The following is a 24,420-nucleotide window of genomic DNA, read 5'->3' as shown; positions in this document are numbered from 1 at the left end:
TGATATGCAATCAAACAAAATGGACGAAACATTTGAGGTGTAGATGTGGGGTATCATCACAATTCCCATTGATTTCGCTTAAACTTCCAAACTAAACCATAATCAACAACAAATTCTTAACAAACAACATTTATTTACACACCAATACATTTATCAAAAGATAGTATATCCTAGGTTATATATAAAATGATGCACTCAACTAATGCTTCCATACATTAGGTCCTTAAATGTTTTCTGAAACAAATGTACATCTTGATAGATACAATCTATAAATATATTAATTCTTAAAGAGTCTCATTCGAAAATTACTTTAAAAGGCTAAAAGAAAGATGAAGAAACTTTGTTTTAATAGCCTTACCAAATCATCTGAACTTGAATTTGAAAGGTGTGGGGGATGGGGGGATAACTTAGCAGATCCAACTAAGAAACTTGAATAGACCCGTTACCTAAAGTAATATTTATTTCATAACATTTGTAATATTTGTATTTAGATACTTAGTCTTAGTCACCTTTTAAATATAAATCTTGAAGTTGAAGAAATGTAGAAATACTTTGTCGGTAACTTTTTATGATTCCTGCCGTTTTATTGCATAGCTGGTTAGGAAAAAGAGTCAACCAATAGGTGGCGGCCTATAGAAAACGAGACAATTTTTTTCATTCCACACTTAAAACAATGATATATTTCAACAATTGATAAACTCAACACTAAAAAAATAAATCTTCAACGTATTTCACAACTGAGCTCAAGAATCATCGAACAAACTATTAAACAAATTCAAATTTTAACCAAACAATTTTGAAATCGATCAATTTAGACCCACAATGAAAAAAAGAATCAACCAGACAAAGGACTATGTGAACCAGATGAACGAGAAACCTCCTCAATGAGCCTGGTGACTTCAGCCATCGACGGACGACTATCTGGATACTGAGCAGTACAACTTATACCAATCTTCAAAAGCCTGATCATGTTCTCATTACCCTCAGCTTGATACCTAGTTAGCTCTGGATCAAACACATCTGAAGGTGATTGTTGCTCAGTGATAGATGAAACCCATCTCGGTAAATCTACTCCTTCTTCGTTTAGCTGCTGATGCGTTGGAGATTTCCCTGCAAAACAACAAGCCAAATTTAGAATCACATTTTGACCGAGAATACAGTTCCCAAGATCTCTCTATACCTGTGAGTAATTCAAGAATGAGAACACCGAAGCTGTAAACATCAGCCTTTTGGGAGATTCTACGCGCATCGGTTACTTCAGGAGCACGGTAACCATCAATGCGGTTCGGTGTAGATGTAGGGCTGATCATAGGCGCAAGACAGTAGTCAGAGACCTTAGCCTCATAGGATTCAGACAAGAGAATGTTACAAGACTTAATGTTTCCATGAGATGTTGTCGCGTCACGTGAATGAAGGTAACTAATTGCCCTTGCAGCTCCTAGAGCTATACCAGCTCTTGTTTCCCAGCTCAACGGACTTCTACCACTTCCTTTGTTCCCTGTAAAATCACAAAGTATCTAACATTTAACTAAGAATCAATACTAAACAAATGTTCGAAAAAATCACTAAGCGGTAATTAAGCATTTTATTTAGGATTATTGATTAGACGCATATACTAAATTTTTTGAAAAATCATTATAGAAAAATTGTGTTGTTTAGATCCGATTTTGAAAACTCTACTAAATATTGAAAGGAGGAAACTTTATACCGTGTAAGAGAGCAGACAAGCTTCCTCTTGACATGTACTCGAACACAACAAGCTTCTCGTCACGGCTGAAGTAATAAGCGATCAATGCCACAAGATTTGGATGGCTGATTGAACCAAGAACCTGCAACTTCTCTTTAAACTCTTTCTCAGGCACAACCACATCTCTCAACCGCTTCACAGCCACCACTAATCCATGCTCGAAACTCGCTTTATACGACGATCCAAACGCTCCTTTTCCAAGAACCTCCGCAGAAGCCTTCAGCAAACCGTCGAGATCGAACACGCCGAACGATTTCACGAAAAACGTCAGATCTTTACTGTTCTTAGCCGCACCGTTTTCAGATGAACCGTTAGCCACCGGAGGAGGAACATTCTCCACCGTCGTTTCCTTAGCTACGGCGGCTGGCACAGGAGCTGCTGCTGCTGCTTCGATGTTTCTCGACTCCACATTGTTCTCTTTCTTCTTCTTTCTGCAGAGACAGAACAAGATCAAGCAGAGCAAGATAAGCACGGCGACACAACCAATCACTATTCCGGCGATAACTCCGGCTGAAAGCTTGTCGCTTTTCCCCTTTCCGGCGACGGCGCAAGCGGCTAACGGCTTCCCACAGAGAGAGTTACCTTCAAAAGCGGTTTTGGGCATACCCGACAACGGATCCGGTATAGACCCGTTAAGCTGATTCGAAGAGACATTAAACTGCTGAAGCTTGAGCTTAATCTCCGGGATCGGACCGGTTAGCTGGTTATCTTCCAAGTAAAGAGTAGCTAACCGGGTCGCCGAGTTAACATTAACCGGGATCTGACCGGAGAAGTTGTTCTGAGCGAGGTTGATACGGATCACGTTAGGTAAATCGAAGAGGAACGAAGGTATCTCTTCGGAGAAGGCGTTGCCTTGGAGGTAAAGGTAACGGAGGAGAGTTAGGTTAGCGAAATCAGCAGGGAGCGGACCGGTTAAGGCGTTGAACCGGAACGATAAAGTTTCGAGCTTGGTTAAGTTTCCGATTGCGATTGGTAATGGGCCGGATAAGCCTACGCCGGGTAACCGGAGTGCTGTGACCCGACCCGCATTGCATTGGACTCCTCCCCAAGTGCACGGTGGTGCGGTGAGGTTCCAGAGGAGAGGACGGCCGTGGACGCCGTCGCGGAGAGCGATGAGTGCTCGTCGGTCGGATTCTAGATCTGACGTGACGGCGGCGAGAGTGAGGAGGAAGAAGAAGACGGAGAGACCTAAACTGGTCTTGTTCGTCATCTTCTTTCTTTTTCTAAAGTGTAGTTCTTTCGAACAGTGAGTGAATGGGTTTGTCTGAGATCGATCCGGATGTTGTCGGAAAAATCTTTGTGTGTTTTCAGACAATGTGTGGAACAGTGTTTGGAAAGAGAAAATGACGGAAGGAAATCCTCTCACATGAATTTCAGCTCTCTCTCTCTCTCTCTATCTCTTTCTCTCTCGCTGGCTTATATGAGAGAGATGATGAAGGAGCAGACAGAGCGAAAGAGAGCCAGAGAGGAGCTATAATTGCAGACTGCAGTGGTTGGAAAGAAAAAAAAGTTAATCGTTGAATTTCACCTTTTTACAGAAATCTAGAGAATCTTTCTATTTTAATACTATTCATTATATCTAATATTCTAATTTAAAGCAAGAAGGTCATCCAACAAATATTTTATTTGCTTATTATTGTTGTGTAATTTATTTTAGGTATAATGTAAATCTTTGCCCAAAAAAGGTATAATGTAAATCTAAGGATATATATATATATATAATGGTTAATAAGTCTAATGTAAAATCTAGAGCGGTTTATAATAAATCTTATGGTTTAGGAAATGATTGGTAAGTGATTTGAGTGTTAGGAAACAATCATTTTTTGTTATTCACATGGATTGGAAACTATCCATGTGGTTTACGGAATCACTATGAACTTAAAATTTAAGTTGATGACACATTTTTTCTAATTTATTTTATAAAGCATGATGCTTTAGTTTTAAAATTAAATCTATATCAAAAAAATTAGAAAAATAAATATATTGGCTTTAAAAATCGAGTTTTCTACAACGTTTATTTATTTAGTGCTTTGGATGTTATTTTTTTGAAAAAAGTGTTTTGGATTTCTTCAGAAATAAATCTACAACATAAAAAAAAATCTATAGCTATAAAAATCACAGCCTAATTTCTAAAGCAAAAAAAAAAAATTACAGCACCAACCAATCTAGCCCTTAACATTTGTTACTTATAAACGTAGAAATATTATTCTCAACAAGATATGATACGTTAAATCGAAAATTTAAAGATAGTAAAATGTTAGTAACCCTATCAACATAGATGGTTACATAATAATGTAATATATTAACAGAGAACAGATATTACTAGGTCTTGTTATTATTACCCAGCATATTATTAACTTCCCAATTATGATATATTTCCTAAATATTTTGGGTCGACCAAAACAAAGGTAATTAACGGGCTTTCAATTCGTCCCAACTATTTGATATTAACAAAAAGCTTGTTATAAAACGCAAGCCCATCTTATTTTAGATTACAGCCCAAACAATATATTCATACAAACTAAAGAAACTGGGTTCTAAAATATATTATTACTTCGAAGCCCATTACTGCATGGGACTGATTTTCTAAGGCACGATAACATGCATACATTAACAGATGCTTTTTTACTACTCAAGTAGTACTGTATATGTATATGTATATATATTATATATATCGACGTTACAAATGGTTCTTCTGTGTGGTGTTAATTAGCTTCTGCGAAAGAGCTACTTAAACTTAGATCTTAAGTCTCTGTAACAATTTCATGATATGCCTGCTACCTTTTATCTCTTCATTCATTTTGCCAGTTTTTTTTTTAATTTAGAGTTATTCCGAATCTATAAAAGAGTTCACATTAAATCTTCCAACGCAGCAATTATTTTCATAGATAGACTTTTCTCGGTATTCAAAGAAATCCCAAAACGATGGTAATATATCCATGTACCACAAAAATATAGTGTGGAGGTTGTTTCTAACCCAAATCGCTTTAACTCTTCAAGATCCACCAAAAGAGTGACCTGCAAATTTTTTGGAGAGTGTGGTAAACTTGTTTTTCACCCTGATTTCAAGTTCCTTTTGAAACAAAATCACCTGTGCATTGAAAATGCGAAGCTAGGTTTCGGCCCGCCTAGTTTTTATTTTATTTTTATGGTGGTTAAATACTTGGTGGTTAAAGTTTTCCCGGAGATTAACTCAGGATCATCTATAAGATTACTCAAATGGCTTAAGTTTGCCAAGGCTGGACCATTTTATAATCATAGAACTCTCAATTCAACAAATATTGAACCTTACGAGTTATGACCTCTAGTTAACAAACGTTAAAAAAGTATGTCCACAAAAACTCTAATCATCATATCAACCAATAACAAGAACACAGTACCAAATTGTACGCCGCCAAAGAAATTGATGTTTAATCCGCATTGGAATTTTAATTCTTAGACTGGATTTTTAAAACTGTACTTTCGGATCTTACACTAAACTAATAACTAGTACATTGGACTCCACTAGTTGTGGCGTGGCATACATGTAATTCAAAATAAAGTTCTATGTAATGACAGAAGCCACTAAAATAAAGAATATGCCATTATCAATTATGAATAATGCATTAAGTTGTGTATAATATATTAATATATGATGTAGGGAAATTAAAAATAATCTTTGGTAAAAAGTAATAATAGTTGGAAGATAGGAACAAACGCATATGTCATTTCGATTGATACCAACCCATTGGTCCAACTTATTAGGGCAACATTATTGGTTCTACTTAATTTTGTCCTTAGAATAAAATAGTATTATTTTTTAGTTAGGGACAAATGCATAAGGACTTTTTTAATTTTGTTGATTATTGGTAGGACAAAAAAAGTCCTTAGCATATTTTATATTATTTATTTTAATGTGTGATTAGATATAAAAGATACATTTTAAATAAAACATAAAAGAGAAGTTTAACATTAAATTAAAAAAAAATTACAACAAACATTTTATTAAATTCAAAAACTTAAAAATTACATGTTATTTGGAAGATGCCCAAATTTAGTCCAAATATTTTCAATCAAATCATTTTTTAAATTATGATGGACTTGTCTATTGCGAACGTTTGTTCGACGATCCATTGTATTACCGAGTGGCGAAGGCATATTGACGGAAAATCTTTCCTCTTCACTTTCTTCATATCCAAGAACCACATATTGTGTCCTTTCTGCCTGTTCATCCTCGACAATCATATTATGGAGGATGATACATGCTCTCATAATATTTCCTATTTTGTGTTTATCCCATAAATTAGATGGATTTCTGACGACTGCAAATCTAGCTTGCAGGACTCCAAAGGCACGTTCCACATCTTTCCTTACAGCTTCTTGGGTTTTAGCAAATAATGAATGTTTGTCACTTTGTGGTAGACGGATAGATTGAATAAAAGTCGCCCAGTCAGGATAAATCCCATCAGTGAGATAATAGGCCAAATGGTATGGATGACCATTAACATAGAAGTTGACTTGTGGTGCTATTCCGTTAATAACGTCATCAAAAACAGGTGATCGATCAAGAATATTAAGATCGTTCATAGTACCTGGTGCTCCAAAAAACGCGTGCCATATCCAAAGGTCGTAGTCAGCAACCGCCTCCAGCACAATTGTCGGTTTTCCGGTTCCTCGTGAATACATTCCTTTCCAAGCGGCAGGGCAATTCTTCCACTCCCAATGCATACAGTCGATGCTTCCAACCATTCCCGGAAATCCACGTTGTTCCCCAATATAAAGTAGTCTTTGCAGATCCTCCGGAGTAGGAGATCTAAGGTATTCATCACCAAACAAGTGGATGATCGCGTTGGTAAAATGGTGCAAACATTTTCTAGCTGTGGTTTCACCTAGTCGGACATATTCGTCAACGGTGTCAGCCCCACCACCATACGCCAACTGACGAATAGCTGCGGTACATTTTTGGAGCGCGGTTAGGCTAGACCGACCGGTTGCATCTTCTGAAGGTTTAAAATAATCCACTTCTTGCTCGAGACGATGCACAATACGCAAGAACAATGTCTTGTTCATTCGAAACCGTCTCCGAAAAATATTGTGCGGGAATGTGGGAGTCTCGCTAAAATAATCATTCCAAAGCTGGTCCTGGCCTTCTTCCCGGTTTCTCTCAATAAAGATACGTGTTTTTCGCTCTCTCGGTTTGGGAAGAATATCTGGGATTTCTAAGAAATCTTCAAAAATATTTTCAAATGGATCATCATCATCGTCATTTTGGTTATAATGATAATGTGAAGAAGAAGCCATTTTGAATCCAAAAAGAAGGCAATGTTTTTAATATAAGAAGGAAGCAGAGGAGTTGTAATTTTCTTTTTAGTATAAGAAGGAAGTAGAGAAGTTATAATTTTAACGAGAATATCCGTCACATTTATAGGTTCATGAAGTTACAATCTTGTGATTGTCCATTGTTTGTCTTGTGAACATTTCAACTACTTTTTAGTTACACAACGTGTTTGCCTCATGACATTTTCAACAACTTTTTAGGTTCACTTCTTCTGAATTTAAAACGTGCATAGGAGTTTCCATAACCATAACATCACCAAACCCGAAGTCATTACAAAGAAGTCATTACTAAAAGTTCATTACAAAGAAGTTTTAGTTAGGAGTTTCCATAACCATAACATCACAAACCCGAAGTCATTACAAAGAAGTTCCCCATAACCATAACACATTAGACAAATACGATGATGAGACCTATGAAAATAAAGACCATAACCATAACCGGAACAAAGTAATCTAAGCTACACTTTGATTTATTCTTGGCCAACTCACACACCATGTTCTCTAATCTAACGAGCTTCTGCTCAGTAGCCTGGTCATTGAATAATGTCATAGAATCTACCTTCTCGGCTAACTGATGTGTGTGTCTATCCCTAGCTCGCATCTCCTCCATTACAGCCTCGTCCCACCATTTCCACACATGACACTCTCCATCGTTTGCATTTCTACATGTGTAGTATCTGCGTCCTGGTTCGATGCTAGACGTTGCTATCTTCGGTTCACTCCCACAGTAGCATATCTGTGGAAATCCGAATTCAACCTCCGGCTGCGGAGGGTACACAAACGCATGGGCTTGGTCACGCTGAATGAGAGCTTCCTGTTGGTGAATGAGAGCTTCGTGTAACTGAGCTTGGTCTTGCTGAATGAGAGCTTCCACTTCATTGTACTCACTGTCCGTCTCAGCCCCACCAAACGTCTCATCCTGTGAAGGTTGTGAATAGCTGTAATCAAGACCCATTTGTAATCTGAAAAATACAAAAAATTACAAAATAAAAGTTAGAGATGGACATTCATAGTAGCGAAACATACGGGCAAATAAACATCATACAAGCAAGTAAAGAACAAGTTTGCAAGTAAACATAATAGATTCATTGATAAAGGTTTCAGTACAAAGCAACCGGGAGGGCTAAAGCTTTAAAAACATAAACACCGTTCACATTAAAAACATAAAAGCAAACTGACAGAAGACACACAAAGGTTGTAGGAGATATTTCTCTAAATATATTTGGCGAGGAGCTTGATTTTGGCTGCTTCTTCAGCCTCAGTGAGTGGTCCGGTTTTTGCTAGGAGAGTGTCTAAGATGGCTAGCTTCTGGAGTTTTTCTTTCCTATCCAAATCCACCTTCCTCAGTTCAAGGACCGTCGTATAGTAATCAACAGACTTCCCATTTGCATTACGTTTAGCTTTTGCAGCCTTTACACCTTCAGGACGTATCTCTTCTTCACCAACACTTGTGGTTGTAGTTTGGGAATCTGATTCAACGGTTTTCCTCTTAGAACTATCAGGAGCTTTAGTGCTGTTGAGGTTGAGCCATTTCTGCTCAAACCTCAACACACACCACGCATGCTCCAGTGTGAATTTGGACCCCTGGTCCGCGAAGAATATTTCATGGGCCACCTTCAGTACATCGTTCTCATGCTGACCACTAGATATCTGTCTCTCAGCAGCCGCAAATGCACCACAAAACTTGGAAGTGTCATTGCTTATTTTGTGCCACCTCTGCTTGTAGTGGACATGCTCGCTGCTTTCAACACTATCTCCACCAGAAAGAGCTGCGAAGAAATAATCTCCAACTCGCTTCCAGAAAGTGCCTGATTTTTGGTTATTCCCTACAATTGAGTCCTTAGAGGTATTTAACCAGGCACTGATAAGCATCTCGTCCTCGGCTGGGGTCCATTTGTGTCTCCTCCCACGCTCTACGGGTGGATGTGCGGGTGGAGTTGGAGCCTCACCCTGTTGAGAACTGAATTGAGGGATCTGTGAAGATCCAGAAGGAAAACTCTCAAAAGGAGAGTTTCCATCATTAACACTATCGTGTTGACTGTAAAGAAGGCCCGTATAACCAGCAGACTGGCTATACGGATTCCTTGGATCCATAGAAAAAAGAAGATAGAAGTGAAAAGAGAATAGAAAAAGGAATGAGACAGAGTTATACCAGAGAAAAGAGAAAGAAGAAGATGGACATAGAATCGATATTGTGAAAGGAGGATTAAATAGTAGAAAATGGTAATTAAAACTACCATAATGAGCTAACTACACAAGTACATCTCAGTAACTTCACATTACACAACCATAATTACCTAAGTACAATTGCATTAACTACCAAAGAAACTAGCCTTGCAAAGAAACTACACGCTTTGGTCACAATGAAAACGGTCTCAACACTACCAAGAAAGTGTGGCCTTGCAAACAAACTATATGCTTTAACTAGTATACAATCTAAAAGTTTTGGTCGCAAACCAAACAGAGAAAGAAAACGCAACCATAATTATCTAAGTATACTACCATAATGAGCTAACTACACAAGTACATCTCAGTAACTTCACATTACACAACCATAATTACCTAAGTACAATTGCATTAACTACCAAAGAAACTAGCCTTGCAAAGAAACTACACGCTTTGGTCACAATGAAAACGGTCTCAACACTACCAAGAAAGTGTGGCCTTGCAAACAAACTATATGCTTTAACTAGTATACAATCTAAAAGCTTTGGTCGCAAACAAAACAGAGAAAGAAAACACAATCTAAAAGCTTTGGTCGCAAACTACATTACATTCGACCTGAAGAGAAAGAAGTTTACCTTAAACTGTGGAGGAAATGGTTGTTTCTCTTTGATCTCCTTGCTAATACAATCCTGGTGATCGAACCTCACCTCACCTAATAACCTCGCAAACATGTAAACAGACATCTCAGTTTCATGAGATAAACAACAATTAATCAAACATCTCAGTTTCATCGATAACAGAACACATACCCTTTCACACATAAATGATACGAATTCCCTAAATCTATTGCAAAGCAAGCAAATCACGGTCTGAATACATGCAAACCTCATCTAAAGTAGATCGCAAACATAAACCAAATACATGCAAATCATAAGGAAGAAGAACACATACCCTTTCACCTTCGAATCGCAGAGAGATGCCTCGGGAGGAGATCCGTAGAGAGGAGACGATTTGGGAGGAGATTCGTCGAGAGGAGACGACGAGGGAGGAGATCCGTCGACGGAAACTACTTGGGAGGAGATTCGTCGACGGGATAACGGTCACGAAGGAGATGCGCCGTTGTCGGCAAAATCGCCCTTTCGATCGCCGGCAGAGAGAACAAGAGAGAGACGAGAAATGTCGAACAAGAGAGAAACGAGAACAAGAGAGAAAACCGTTCAACCATTCCCTTGCCGACACGTAGCACCTAAGGACAGAAAAAAAATATGTTAGCTAAGGACGAAACGGACGCGTCCCTGCGTTTTTTCTGCAATTTTGATTTAAATAAAATCTTTTAATCCCTAAGGACTTAAGCTAACGACCCCGATAATGTTGCCCTTATCACTATCATTTCGATTGATACCAACCCATTGGTCCAACTTATTATCACTATTCAAAAACAAGTTGGAACTATATGCGTGAAGCGGAATACGACTCTCCCACCAATGAAAATAAAGAACTTTTGCGTTTTGTGTACCTGAAGTTATAAAATAAGAGAATTATTGACAAGCATACAAAATGCCCCGAAGTCACGGGAACATAAATGACCCACCAACAACTATAAATAATTATTATCACATATTCACATACCTAATATTGTTCGGACCGATCCAAATCTAAAGGTATATATAATAAGCGTATGAGGTGAATATATTGCAGTCACGATAGTCGGGTTCAAGTCAAAAATTTATGTACGTTTTAGTTATAAGATTAACTCAATACTGATTTACTCTTTAATTTGGGTTTTATAACCTTAATATTTATAGATTCTAGACCCCAAACAAAAATATTAAGCTCCAAAAAATTTATGCAAAACAAAAAAAAACAAAAATATTAAGCCTAGAGCACTGTCGGAGCCACCTTTTTGTTGCGAAGAGTACATGACCCACATAGGTTTTGTAAGGAAAAAATGTACTTAGTAAAAAAAATGAGAAGATGTTACAGATTTAACTTATTGACCATGCAACATATTTTTATTATGACGGAGTTTTTAGGAAAATATAATTTTTTTTTAATTTTTAACTAAAAAGTTAAAAAAATAAAAAACAATTTTTTAATTTTTTAGTTAAAATTAAAAAACAGATTCTTATATTCTCTAAAAACTCCACCCTAAAAAATCCTGAATAATGATGCTCTTAGGTGATTCCGTCAGCTGGCAATTTGTTCAAATAGTCTTTGATAATCAATTTAATTTGCTTTTCATTTTGATATAGTGTCTACTTAAGAAAATTATATATAAGTGTCTACTTTCGGATATGTAAATATATTTTAAATTATATATATATTTATCATCACAATAACAATATATTTACATATTGTTACTGTATTATTAGTTTAATATTGTTACTGTATTATTAGTGTAATATTTTTATTTTACAGAGATAAGAGTCGACGAAAATAGAAAAGTTTTAGTTAAAAAAAAAAAAAATCTTTAGTTTACTAACAAGAAATTTACAATATACTATCAGCGTAAGAGAGAGAGTAATGTTTTGGCGTTTATGTGCACTATAAAATTTTTTATTTTATTTTATTTTTTAATTACTATATGTCGATTTCGTATTAGACCACTTCAACAGTAGTATGACATACATATTTTACCTTTTGACATTTTTTTCCGTCGAATGTTTGTTAGCTTTGAATATATTTTTTATTAACAAAGTACTTTCAAAATTTTTACTCATATTATCTCATTGTACAAAATCTCTATGATTTTATATATTTGGAGAATTTAACACAATATTGAATGATTTGAATCGATAATAGTAAAGCGTTTTTACAAAATAATAATAATAATAATAATAATAATAATAATAATAATAATAATAATAATAATAATAATAATAATAATAATAATAATAATAATAATAATAATAATAATAGTAAAGCGCTTAACGTAACCGTGCAAACGAGAAGAGCGTGGGTGATTTTAAGAGATTCCTTTAAAACAAGAATCTTGAAACGATAAAGCTTGGATCTTAAATTTAGTGGAGCTTATGGCTCACCACTCAAATGTTAAGCCCCACGGGTTAGGGAAAAGCTTGGTCACGCATTTTCAATGTAAACACAATTGTTTTTTTCCTAGTGATTATTCAAACTTGGGGTTTTTAATTTGTCCAAAAGTTGAGTTACTAAAAAAATGAGAATAAAAAATCTCGAAGAGAAAATTTAATAAACAAACAAACAGAAGGGTCGAAGACTCAAAAATATCAGAATAATTTTGGTAGGTTTGGATTTACACTCTTCCAAACGATTCTAAAAATTATATTCCATGTTTCCTAATTAAAAGATCCTGCGAATGAATCTAATATACTACCTTCCCATATAAACCTCTCTCTCAAAAGATCCTTATTTTCGTTATATATCTGTCCTATTTTAGCTATAAAAATAAAAGATACTATCTGACTGTTTTATTAAGTTTTGACTACATATATTTAGTTTTGACTACATAAATTGCAAAGTTTGTAAATATAGTAAAACCTATATAAATTAATATTCGATAAATTAATAATCTTTATAAATTAATAAATTTCGTTGGTCTCAACTTGAGTTGGTTCAATATTTAACACAAATCGATAAAATAATAAGATAATAATTTTAAAATCTATTTAAATATATGGTCCCATTAAAATTATAAATTAATAATTTTTATGTATACATATTTTATATAAGCAAGAAACTAATGTTATAGAATTATCTTTATATGTTATTAACACTTAATATTTTTGATGATATTTAGTAAAATTATATCTAAAACCACATTTATGTTCTATGCAATATATATTATATACACCAAATAATATAATAAAATTAATATAAATATCAAATTAAAAAAAAAAACAATTAATGTTAATATATTAAAATCAAATATTTTTTTATTTTAGAATAAATATATCTAAAAATAAATAATTTAAATAATTTTTTTTTGTAAATTAATATTTTTATAAATTAATAAAATTTTAAAATCTTAGCATTATTAATTTATAGAAGTTTTACCGTATGTGATTGTATTACACGAGAACCACGGTTGGTGAGAAGCTTTATATGGTAAACGTTACCGGGGCATCAGGTGACAGGTGAATAATTTTTGTTTTTCCTAATAGATACTATATGAATAGAATCTTATATAACCTCGGAATCAATAGAATCTCCGGATTATACGCATTTCCAATAATAGCCCGATATTTCCGCCTTCTCCGTTTTTCACCCAAATCATTTTGTTTTCCTTACCATATAGTCAAGCACGCACCAACCCCTTCTCTCTCCCCCCTATATAAATACACTTGCAGGAATCTCCTTAGTGTTATACAAAAAAAGTTTAGTTTTCTGTTCAGATTCCTAGAAAAATGTCGGCTCTTGCAGATTTAATCAATCTCGATCTCTCCGACTCCTCTGAGAAGATCATTGCCGAGTACATATGGTCCGTAATATTATTTCTTTTTTTTTTTATTTAATCTACAACAGTATATTATTTGCTTATGTGTTTGAGTTGGCGTTTGTGTCTATAGTTCTCATCCTTGAGGTTTTCTTATGACTCAAAACTTTGAAATTTTGCTTGATATACTAAAAGTTGAAAGATATTGGATTGATTGAATATTTTGATTAATATTTTCGTGATTTGATGAATAGGATTGGTGGATCAGGCTTGGATATGAGAAGCAAAGCAAGGGTAATTAATTTATTTTGAATTTTTTTTTTGTATAGTGTAAACGATGAGTAAATCGTTAAAGTAATATCACGAATTTAGGACATGATTAATAATATTATTGCTGCAGACTTTGCCGGGACCAGTGAAGGATCCATCGGAGTTACCGAAATGGAACTATGACGGTTCAAGCACCGGCCAAGCCCCCGGCGATGACAGTGAAGTCATCATCTAGTATGTTCCATAATTAAATCAATTAATAATTTAAGTAACTTTTTCTAATTCTTGGATTAATGAGATTGTGGGTTTTCTATGTGTTTTTTTTTTCAGCCCTCAAGCTATCTTCAAAGATCCATTCAGAAGAGGCAACAACATCCTTGTAATAACTCATTTAAACAACTAGAACAATACTCTTGAAATTTGTTGCAATATTCATTTATTTTGTTTTTGTGATTGATTTGGAATTAGGTGATGTGTGACGCTTATACACCGGCTGGCGAACCGATCCCAACCAACAAAAGGCATGCGGCAGCTAAGATCTTTAGCGACCCAACCGTTGCCGCCGAAGAAACATGGTATACATCTTCACAATGAAATTTTTTTTGTCAAAGTTGACCTCAATTTTTTTGTTTGAAAACTTTATGTTTTCATAGTTAATTTTTTGTCAACATCATCATGCGAGTTTAATTCCAAATGGTAACGCAAGGAGACGTAACATGACGTAGTCAACTTTGTTGATCTATATTTTTATAACGTAAAAGTATAATTAAATAATTTGACCATAAACACATTTGTTACTCTAAATCTACATTTTTCTAAATTAATTAAATATTTCAAAAATATATTGAAATTCAGGTATGGAATTGAGCAAGAGTATACTTTGCTTCAAAAGGATACTAAGTGGCCAGTTGGTTGGCCCGTCGGTGGCTTCCCAGGTCCTCAGGTAAAGATTTTCCGGCAATCTTTTCACTTCTTGATCTCAATCCAAAACTCAAGTTTGTGCCAAATAAATAAGAAATATTTATTAATAAAAAAACAGGGACCATACTACTGTGGAGTTGGAGCAGACAAAGCCTTTGGAAGAGACATCGTAGATGCTCATTACAAAGCATGTCTTTACGCCGGAATCAATGTCAGTGGCACTAACGGAGAAGTCATGCCCGGCCAGGTTTAATATATTCCCTATGTGCTCTTCTGATTCAATATCATATTGACCGTGAAACTGATATTGTGTGGGTTTTCAGTGGGAGTTCCAAGTCGGTCCAACCGTTGGAATAGCTGCCGCTGATCAGGTCTGGGTCGCTCGTTACATCCTCGAGGTATATATAAACACACTCATCAAGACCTGTCTCCTCATATACTCTGTTTTATGACTATGTTTCTTGGGTATGTTAAAAACAGAGGATCACAGAATTGGCTGGAGTGGTTTTGTCCCTTGACCCTAAACCAATTCCGGTTAGATTTACCATATTTTCAATTATTTATAAAATAGACCTTTGATTCTTTTAAATTCACTGAATTACTCTATTTTAATTTTTATATTCTAGGGAGATTGGAATGGTGCAGGAGCACACACAAATTACAGGTCTGCTATGATTCCGTTTATATGTTTTTTCACTGTGTTTTTTTTTTGTTTTCTGAATTTGGTTTTCTTGTTTTCTGCAGCACCAAGTCGATGAGAGAAGATGGAGGGTACGAGATCATAAAGAAAGCGATAGAGAAGCTTGGACTGCGTCACAAGGAACACATCGCTGCTTATGGTGAAGGCAACGAGCGTCGTCTCACTGGAAGACACGAGACTGCTGATATCAACACTTTCTTATGGGTAAGACTTTTCTTAAAATGTATACATTATTAGCCTAAAGCATGATCTAACTTAAACCGGTTTTGTAAAGGGTGTTGCAAACCGTGGGGCATCGATTAGGGTTGGTCGTGACACAGAGAAAGAGGGGAAAGGATACTTTGAAGATCGTAGGCCAGCGTCGAACATGGATCCCTACACTGTGACCTCCATGGTTGCTGAAACCACAATCCTCTGGAAACCATGAAGGAAGAAACCTTGAGTCTCAAGGAACCTCTTATATCAGTTCATGTTGATTCTTCTATTGTCTATTCCTCTTTATGAAACACTTCTCATGTGTTCTTTGTTTAAGAATGTTTGATTTAAACTATTTCCAAGAAATAATAGTAGTTCTTTTCCCTAGCTTTTACTTTGTTCTATTTCAGAATCTATATGTTATTACAAGATTCAAGTCTCGGTTTAGTCAAGTTTTTGACATTAACTTAAACCGAAGCTTACAAACTTCTCCATTACTAGGCGCCAGGCGGCCCAAACTAGACCCGACTCGACGGTAACCGAAGATGGATAAATAAAGGAAGGATTGATAACATCTCTTTTGGGCCCGTTTCTACAATGAGCTAAACAAAGAGTATATAGGAGACGAAGAGGGTTGTGTACTAAACTTTTCTTACTGAAATTTCTGTTGTACAAAAAAAGTAACGAAGAGGGTAACGAAACTATCAATAAATCGAACTACATTAGTCTTGAAAACCATTTTATAAAAAAACTACACTAGTCTTATTATATTTTACTTGGTCACTAAACTTTTTAGTGTCAGATTATATTTATTTATCAATTTCATTTGTAGTTATGATTTGAGATTCACATTCCTAATTAATTTAGAGCTTAGACCAAACTTTACCAGTTTAAAACTATTTTGAAATTCTTTGATTCAACTAAACTTTAATGTTAAAAAAGTTAGTGGTTGAGAAATCACCTTGGTAATCGAATTTGACTTTATCTTCTTCTTTTTTTAAGTTCAAAAAAAAAGATAAAAGTCAAATTCATTGTTGTTCCACATGACAATCGGAATTGGTACTAGACATTGGTTTGGAGTTTAACCACATAAGTTATAAATAAAAATCTACATGATAAGATTGACATGCATGGCATACATGTTTCTATGCGTAAATAATATACACACACACACATCTACTTTGGAATTTAAAGAAGCATCACATAGTTTGGGAGAAGGTTTGTGAAGTGAATATAAAGCAGAAGAATAAGTAAATGTTTGAAGGGTTGAAACAAGCGAGTCATCAGAAGTTAGTAAAAAGTTACTTTGGTATGTGTTGTGCGTATATAAGAATACTGAATAGCAATGCATGCATGCATTCGATTATTATTTAGTCATTATACCTTCATCATCTTGCAGCTTTTTTGTAACTTTTGCTTTTTTCATCTCATGACTTTATCATGTATATATATTTTTATTTGTCAGCAATAAATAATACTCCACATTTATTAAGTGAAAACACAGAGGGGAAAAAGCTTTGGTAAAAGCACTTTGTTTATTGAATATATACTTTTTTCTCTTCTACTTTAATCAGCTTTAGAGAAAGAAAAAAATCCAGCACTTTTTTTCTGAACAAAAAAAATCCAACCCAACGATAACTTTTTCACTTGTTAATAAATGCATCTCTATATTTTTGAAGGAAAAAAATAAAATGAAAGGAGCAATCATAAAGCAATCGATTACAAAATGATTTCATCACCTCTCACATCAGGCTATCTTTTCTGCAATGGGCAGAAAAGTCTTGTGCCCTCCTGTCTCTCATTTATTACTCTTTTGTTTGAGTTGCTCCTCTCTCTCTCTCTATCTCTCTTAACCTTAAACTTACATCAATTATTTAAGCTTTTTGATCCATTTATCATTTAAGATGACTTTGCAGATTCGAATTTGAGATATTCCTACACTTATCTCAAAATTTTATTTAGTTCCCACTTTATAACATCTTGCGAGAAAAGCTCATTTAGGTTTCACACCTACTGAAAAAACCATAAATGTGTTTTTTTCAAAAAAAAAAAACCATAAATGTGACGGGGTTTATGGATAAATTTTGTTATAAAAGCTCTCATAAATGTGTGTGTTTATATATATTGTGTAATTTGTGTTTGACGTTGCTGTTATCGCTGATCATTCAAAGCTTTAATCATTCATTCGCAACACATGATTCAGTTTCACGACGACTGAAATAAAAAGTATTAGCTAATTTTATTATCATGACTTGAAATTTTGTCATTTTAGTGCAATCAAGAACCTGACTAGAAACAATTTATGGTTAATAACTACTAAGCTGTTATTAGTCGGAAAAGGCTATCGGTAGATGCCTAACAAGAAAATATTGTTAAACCTAATAAATAGAAACCTGAGAAGAGGTTGCAAGAAAAATCAAAGCGACAAGAATACATGTTCACCCCGGTATGGATTAGAACCTTGTCGCTATGGTAAGTACACATATGTATCATAGTTACGCGATGTTGGTGGGTGTCACAGTACATTCTTTGGTTTTGTGTGCTCTTTCTCCCTCATAATATTCTTACTATTTATTAATCATAATAACAATATATAGACATAGAGAATTGACGTTACATGATATATTCACCCAATATAAATATAATGATATGGACCCTCTCATGATCAATATACATCACATATCTCTCTATGACTGTTGTTGGTTAATGAGACAACTACAACACCTTCATGCCATATCTCATTCTTTCCCAATCTTCGGTCTTGTCCATTGCGTTTGAACCAACCCATGGTACAATTTTGCCAATTCCTTAGGCCCCATCTCCCACCACCCCGAAGAGAAAACAGTTGGTATAGAATAACCAATTTTACGCGAAACAAAAAAAATATAACATGGATTTCTATTCTTTTAGTATTGACGATAATTGTGACCCAAAAAGAATGTTGATCAAAAGTCTTGTTTCAATTTCTTTTGTAACAAAAATCACTAGTATTCTAGAAGTTTTGCAAATACATCATTGAGTGATTAATATGTTATATACATACATGTGATTTTAGTTATATTTGATAAGTTATTTGTTGGAGTGTAGTACCAATATTTTCTCTTTAACTTCTGTTTCTATTTTATCATTTTGTATAGATTTTTTATTTATTTATTTACAACAAAGCTGAAAATAAAAACATACTTCTGATAAAATTAATTGATTACAAGAAAATTAATTGATTACTAGCTAGTGATCAACAATTTTATGCACTAAGAAATTTCGTCAAATTTTGATAGATACCTTACAAAAATGATGTGTCGTATTATTGGTAGATTGATTACTAGCCAGTGATCAAACTTTATATTCTCCAATGAATTGTGATAGCTTTTCCAGTAAATTATTTTGTAAGTACAAATATTTTTATGTTTTCGAAATAGTTTCACTAGCTTCTTTAAAAAAAGAAAGTTTGAAGTGAATTATATTTAAAAATTCACCCAGTTAGCTTCAATATGTGATAGTAAATATATATTTGCTATATCTTTACAAAATGTAAAAGGGGATAATAATTTCAAATTTTTGTTTCGTTCCTTTTGAGATTGGAAGAGAATGAAATAATGTAATTCACAACTCTAGAAATTTTGCTATTTGCATATCTAAAAGCGATGGGTCCAATATAACCCTTTTTTTATATATTTTTTGAAACTATCCCTAAGATTATATTTCAAAAGACGTAAAGCATAAAAGTAGTTTTTGGGTTCTTTAAACAAAAATATGAAAGACTTTAAGCATTCCCTTTATTCTCCAACTAGAATGCCACTTGAGACTTGAGAGGGATAATTTTGCACGGTGAAAGTGAAAGGAAAGAAAAAAATGAAAATAGAAGTGAGAAAGCATATTATATACATTCTTTATGAGATAATGTGATGAACGAATCATGTTGGGCTATTCTCATTGCAAAATGAAAAACCAATTAATGTTTTTTTTGGTTGGAAAAGCTTTCCGCATAAGACGAAATAGATATCACCATGTTTTTCATGAAATTTATGTAATTACTAATAGCTGAAATATTTGACCCATAAAATAAAGGAATTCTTTTATACTCCAATCCATACATTGTCTAATGTCTAGGAGGTACCAAAATGATTCGCGTTTACCCTAGTTGTCCTTGTTTTTACACAAACGTTGTTTGTAAGAACTTATGCTTACTAGAAATTTGAGATGCTACACAAGAAAACACTTTGCAAAGCGCTCCAGTGGATTCGATTATTTCTCTTATAATTCTTAACGAACATCAATTTTCTCTTCTCAATAAGAAAATTAAGTGTGCAAAAAACCTTTTTAGCCCAAAATTTTCCTCTCTATGATAACATGGAAGTTAGTTTAGTGGTTTGCCGATGGTTTATTAATATATTTTTTATTTTAGAGATTGGTTTTCGAATCTTGAAATTATGTAGATAAATGGAGAAAATATATATAAGAGATCATTCATCATGATGCAAATAGAACCGTTATATGTGGATCTATATAAGACGATTCAGAATGATACATTTAGACGTAAATTTGATGAGGTAAAATTGACTAGTGTAAATCTATTTATGTAATATATTGTGTATGATTCTAAAGTTAATTCTAAGCTTGTATGAATCGCTATTAGTTTTCCATTTAAAGAGTGGCTCCAAGTGATTGTTTTAGAGAATTGATTTGAAATTAACTACTTCTTTAATGTAATAGTATAATTAACTAATATTAAAAATGTGTGACAATTTTTTTCATAATGCAAGAAACATGTGGGTCCATTAAAAAAGTTAAATCAAAATTCTTTGGGTGTAACTGGTGACCACAGAATGAAAGGGAATAATGCATTACTTACTATTCCTAATTTTTTTTTACCATTTACAATGAATTGCTTTTCCTTTGTATTTATTCTCATTCTTTTTATTTTAAAAAAATATAAAACAAATTTGTTTTTCACTAAAATTGATAAAGAATCATTTTCTTTTTTATTCATCTAATATTATTCCTCTGTATTTTTTCTCTACTCTTTCATAATGTTACTGTAATGTTCATCAGTTAGATTCCTTATTTGACAAAGATGTAGATTTATATGTACAAGGTAGAAAGTTTAAAATAGATACTAACAATTAAGTAAAAAGATAAAAAAAAATCAAATATGTGACAAATAGTAGTTTAGAGATATGAACGTCAACGAATTGGTAGAATCAACGGAGTCTTTCATTCTCCGATATATTCCAAAAAGGTGTAAAATATTAATTTAGACAATATAGAACCTCATGTTCTGTTGGATCCATTTAATGCGTGCAGTGATAATTTTTATTTTTTTGAAATCTGGCATGGTGATAATTTATTTTCATAAAAAATAAATAAAATACTCCAATAAATTTCAAATAAAACAGTAATTACTTGTCTTATTGGATCTCACTCACCGACGTACGTTTGTGTCCATGCATTGATATTATTACACGTTTACATACCCATCTACGGAACAGTTAATATATAGGCATTCACTAATTATGCTTTTTCTTAGTAAAACCCCTAGAAAAAAACTAATGTCTTAGTTATACCGTTTTGACAAGAGTGTCAATTCACATACTTATCTCAGTTATGTCTGATTACTGACAGTAGTCAAAAGACTCCAAATCATTAATGAATGCGAAATGCACGTAGTATATAACTATAGAGACTTTGAGCCAATATATAAAACTTATAAATTAAAGACATAAGACAATGTACATGCAATATGATGGACCAACGTTATTTATATCTCTAAAATTAGCAACTAATTAATAGAAGACACGTACGTAGGCTTTAATTTGGTAGGAAAATAATAGAGTTCCTGCTTTTTAAGAAATAGCTGTTTTCCCAGAGAAAGTTAGCTAAGCCAGTTTCGTCAATTTTCTACATGGCCATTCATCGTGGCCTAGTTTCATATATAATAGAAATATATAGTTCTTTTATCCAAGGAATTTCATTTTGGACAAGTGGTGTACTCTTTTTTTGTCCTCTTTGCGCATAAGACTACCAATTGTATATGCTTTTAACGTTGCTTTTGACATAATTTTAACTGAATTTTTATTTATATTGTCTCTTGTATCAATGATTCAAAATAATAGCCATGTCATTAAAAAGGTAAAAAGAGGAAAAAAAAAACTAGATGAATTTTTTCTTCTAAAAAATCTATACTATATAAAAGTTGATATATTTTCATCTACACAGAATCTATCTAATTTGGGTTGTAACAAACTAAATAATAAAGTAAACCGCTTTGTCAAAAATAAATTTAATCTTTTCATATTATGTAAAATATGTATCCGGTCAATGAAGAAAAAAATTATCTTATATAAATAATCATATGAGGAAAGAATAGCTAATACTTTCTTAGAGGCAACTCAAAGAAATATAGAAAGAGTTTTTTTTTTAACTGAGAAGGAATATTTGGGAGAATGAAAAGGGAATTAGAAGAAAATCTTTAGGTTCTTTAGAGTTTACTTGTGTTTGCTTACTCAAGGAAACAAACAAAATATACTTTCTGGCTGATCTTTTCTTAGGTATGATAAAATATAATTATATATGTACATATACATATATCAATCTAGCAATTATGCGTTACAATAATAGAGAGAATTTTACCAAAAAATAATAGAGAGAATTCTTATATGAGACATGGTTTATGTACCTACTATAAACACGGAGAACATTGTATTGTACACACGAATGTGTGTCGTATGGGTATCATGCATGTATGAGTGCATTTGAAGAGAAAGGTACTTTTTTGTAAGACAACTTTTTCCCCACATTTGGAAGGCAAAATACACAAAGTATGTTACCCTTTATAAGAAAACAAAACACAAAATATATATTCTAAATCAAGTGGGATGAATAACACTAATTCTTAGGCATAAGTTTATGATACACAATAATCAAACAATTTGAAGATTCGTAATATAGCCTACTACATATACATATTTTAAAATTACGTGATTACTTTAAAGTGACAGATCAGCTTAATTTGGTCTTAATAGACTTCACAAATTGGTCAAACAACACCTGTTGATTTTGTAGTCTACATATATCTTCGAACTAAATGTCTATACTCTATATTACTCTTCATAAACTCAAGGAGGGACGGATATTTAATGTATATCTCTTTAGGTATAGTTGAACAATATACGGTCAGAAATTTGAATTTGTTTGATCCCAAAATCGTATAAAAGAAATTAAATAAATAAATATAACAAAGATGTAAACAGAGAGTGAAGTGAGAAGCGAAGAGAGTGGGGGAGAGAAAATAAAAAAAACAGTCAGAGAGGAGACAGTTCCTTTCTCTCTCTAATTGTACGTATCCCGTCGTCTCCGGGTACCAAAATCAAAGCACTAGTTTAAAAAAAAAATACTATTTTAAATGTTTTGTCTTTGTTTTTTCTTTTTTCTTATAATCTTTTATTTAGCTATTTAACTTTGGCTTTGGCCTTGACTATAGATTAGATAGGACAGAAGAGAGCAACCCTTTATTCTCTCTTTTCTTGTACTCTTCTCCAACTTTTTTAATCAACATTCTCATCATAATCTGTGAACATGTAAGTTTTAACCATATACCAAAAGATTTTTAGGTTTAAATAAGGTAAATTTAAAATTTGTTCTCCATGTATATAAATAAATCTGTATATATATTTACAACCATTAAAGATTATACATGTTTATGTCAACAAAATTTTAGTGGTTTATATTCATGTAATATCTAAATCTGCATAATTCATATTGCTAAGTATACATTATTTTTAAGTAGTATATTTTATCTATGGAAATGATCGGGTATAACTCATTAATTTACATTTCAAAGTTTCAACTACTAAATTAATAAAATATTGTTTGTTAATATATATATATAATACATCTTTTCAAAAAAAAATTTATTACATATATCAGTTATTTGAGCTATAAACCTATAATTTCAATAGTCAACAAAAAACTAATTAGTTAAATTAGTGCCTTGCTAATTACTTAAGCGATATCAATGACTGTAGCAGTAAACCATTTTATATTCGCTGCATGGGTTACTTTGCGTGGTGCACGAAATGCGAAAAATAACAAATTTAGGCTGCAACTGGAATGTATGTTTTTGGAATAAAAACTTCCGGAATGCTTAATTCCTATGCATTCCAAAAATTGTTCACCATTTACAAAAGAAAAATGAAAAGGGTATTCCATTCAATTCCACATCATTCCATATTATTCCAAATAAAATTTTAACTATCATTTGAAAAATCATTCCAAATCAAAAATGTTCATGAACAAATGGAATGCTGATTCCATTCCACAAAATTCCATAAATAGTGATTCCTATCATTCCATATGTTCCTTTTATTTGTCACCAGTTACACCCTTAAAATGTTTTTGGAATAGACCGAGTTACGATTTTGCCCTTTCTCATCTATCGTTTTCCAATGTATACTATCAAGGAACAACATCTCATACATACGCATACATACATACATGATATGCATACATACGCAAACATCTCTCTCTCTTAATTTTCCTGGATTTAGTTTTATTCCTTTCTTCTCTTCTGCCTTTGCTTCACAACACAAATACCTATCTCTCTCTCTCTCTCTCTCTCTCTCTCTCTCTCTCTCTCTCTCTCTCTCTCTCTCTCTCTCTCTCTCTCTCTCTCTCTCTCTCTCTCTGCGTCTACTT

At 33.3% G+C, this 24,420-nt stretch overlaps 4 protein-coding genes and 1 long non-coding RNA gene across 5 annotated transcripts; 1 reads left to right on the top strand and 4 right to left on the bottom strand.

Moving 5' to 3' along the window:
• Positions 1-635: 635 nt before the first annotated feature.
• On the bottom strand, positions 636-3,201 carry LOC103851054 (probable inactive receptor kinase At5g16590). The gene is made up of 3 exons (XM_009127877.3): positions 1,709-3,201; positions 1,181-1,498; positions 636-1,110 (listed from the first exon to the last, which is right to left on the bottom strand). Exons 1-3 carry the CDS (start codon positions 2,955-2,957, stop codon positions 836-838), a joined length of 1,842 nt encoding a protein of 613 aa, XP_009126125.1. The 5' UTR covers positions 2,958-3,201; the 3' UTR covers positions 636-835.
• Positions 3,202-4,742: 1,541 nt separating this feature from the next.
• On the bottom strand, positions 4,743-6,796 carry LOC103861772 (putative nuclease HARBI1). Its single transcript, XM_033284173.1, has 2 exons — positions 5,869-6,796; positions 4,743-4,765 (listed from the first exon to the last, which is right to left on the bottom strand). The coding sequence occupies exons 1-2, from the start codon at positions 6,794-6,796 to the stop codon at positions 4,743-4,745; spliced, it is 951 nt and encodes a 316-aa protein (XP_033140064.1).
• Positions 6,797-8,275: 1,479 nt separating this feature from the next.
• Positions 8,276-9,157, bottom strand: LOC117131742 (glutathione S-transferase T3-like). Its single transcript, XM_033284106.1, has one exon. The coding sequence runs from the start codon at positions 9,155-9,157 to the stop codon at positions 8,276-8,278; it is 882 nt and encodes a 293-aa protein (XP_033139997.1).
• A 4,268-nt stretch (positions 9,158-13,425) lies between these two features.
• LOC103851053 (glutamine synthetase cytosolic isozyme 1-4) lies at positions 13,426-16,117 on the top strand. Its single transcript, XM_009127876.3, has 12 exons — positions 13,426-13,685; positions 13,895-13,934; positions 14,041-14,144; positions 14,241-14,289; positions 14,379-14,485; positions 14,766-14,853; positions 14,950-15,078; positions 15,155-15,229; positions 15,312-15,365; positions 15,458-15,495; positions 15,576-15,735; positions 15,806-16,117. Exons 1-12 carry the CDS (start codon positions 13,612-13,614, stop codon positions 15,956-15,958), a joined length of 1,071 nt encoding a protein of 356 aa, XP_009126124.1. The 5' UTR covers positions 13,426-13,611; the 3' UTR covers positions 15,959-16,117.
• Positions 16,049-24,314, bottom strand: LOC117132139. The gene is made up of 2 exons (XR_004455640.1): positions 24,106-24,314; positions 16,049-23,857 (listed from the first exon to the last, which is right to left on the bottom strand). It is a non-coding gene; the product is annotated as an uncharacterized LOC117132139 (long non-coding RNA).
• Between the last annotated feature and the right edge of the window lie 106 nt (positions 24,315-24,420).

This window comes from Brassica rapa, chromosome A02 (assembly GCF_000309985.2).
Source record: "Brassica rapa cultivar Chiifu-401-42 chromosome A02, CAAS_Brap_v3.01, whole genome shotgun sequence".
Lineage (NCBI taxonomy): Eukaryota > Viridiplantae > Streptophyta > Magnoliopsida > Brassicales > Brassicaceae > Brassica > Brassica rapa.
The sequence above is the reverse complement of the archived record's forward strand: the minus strand, read 5'-3'. Positions and strand labels throughout refer to the sequence as shown.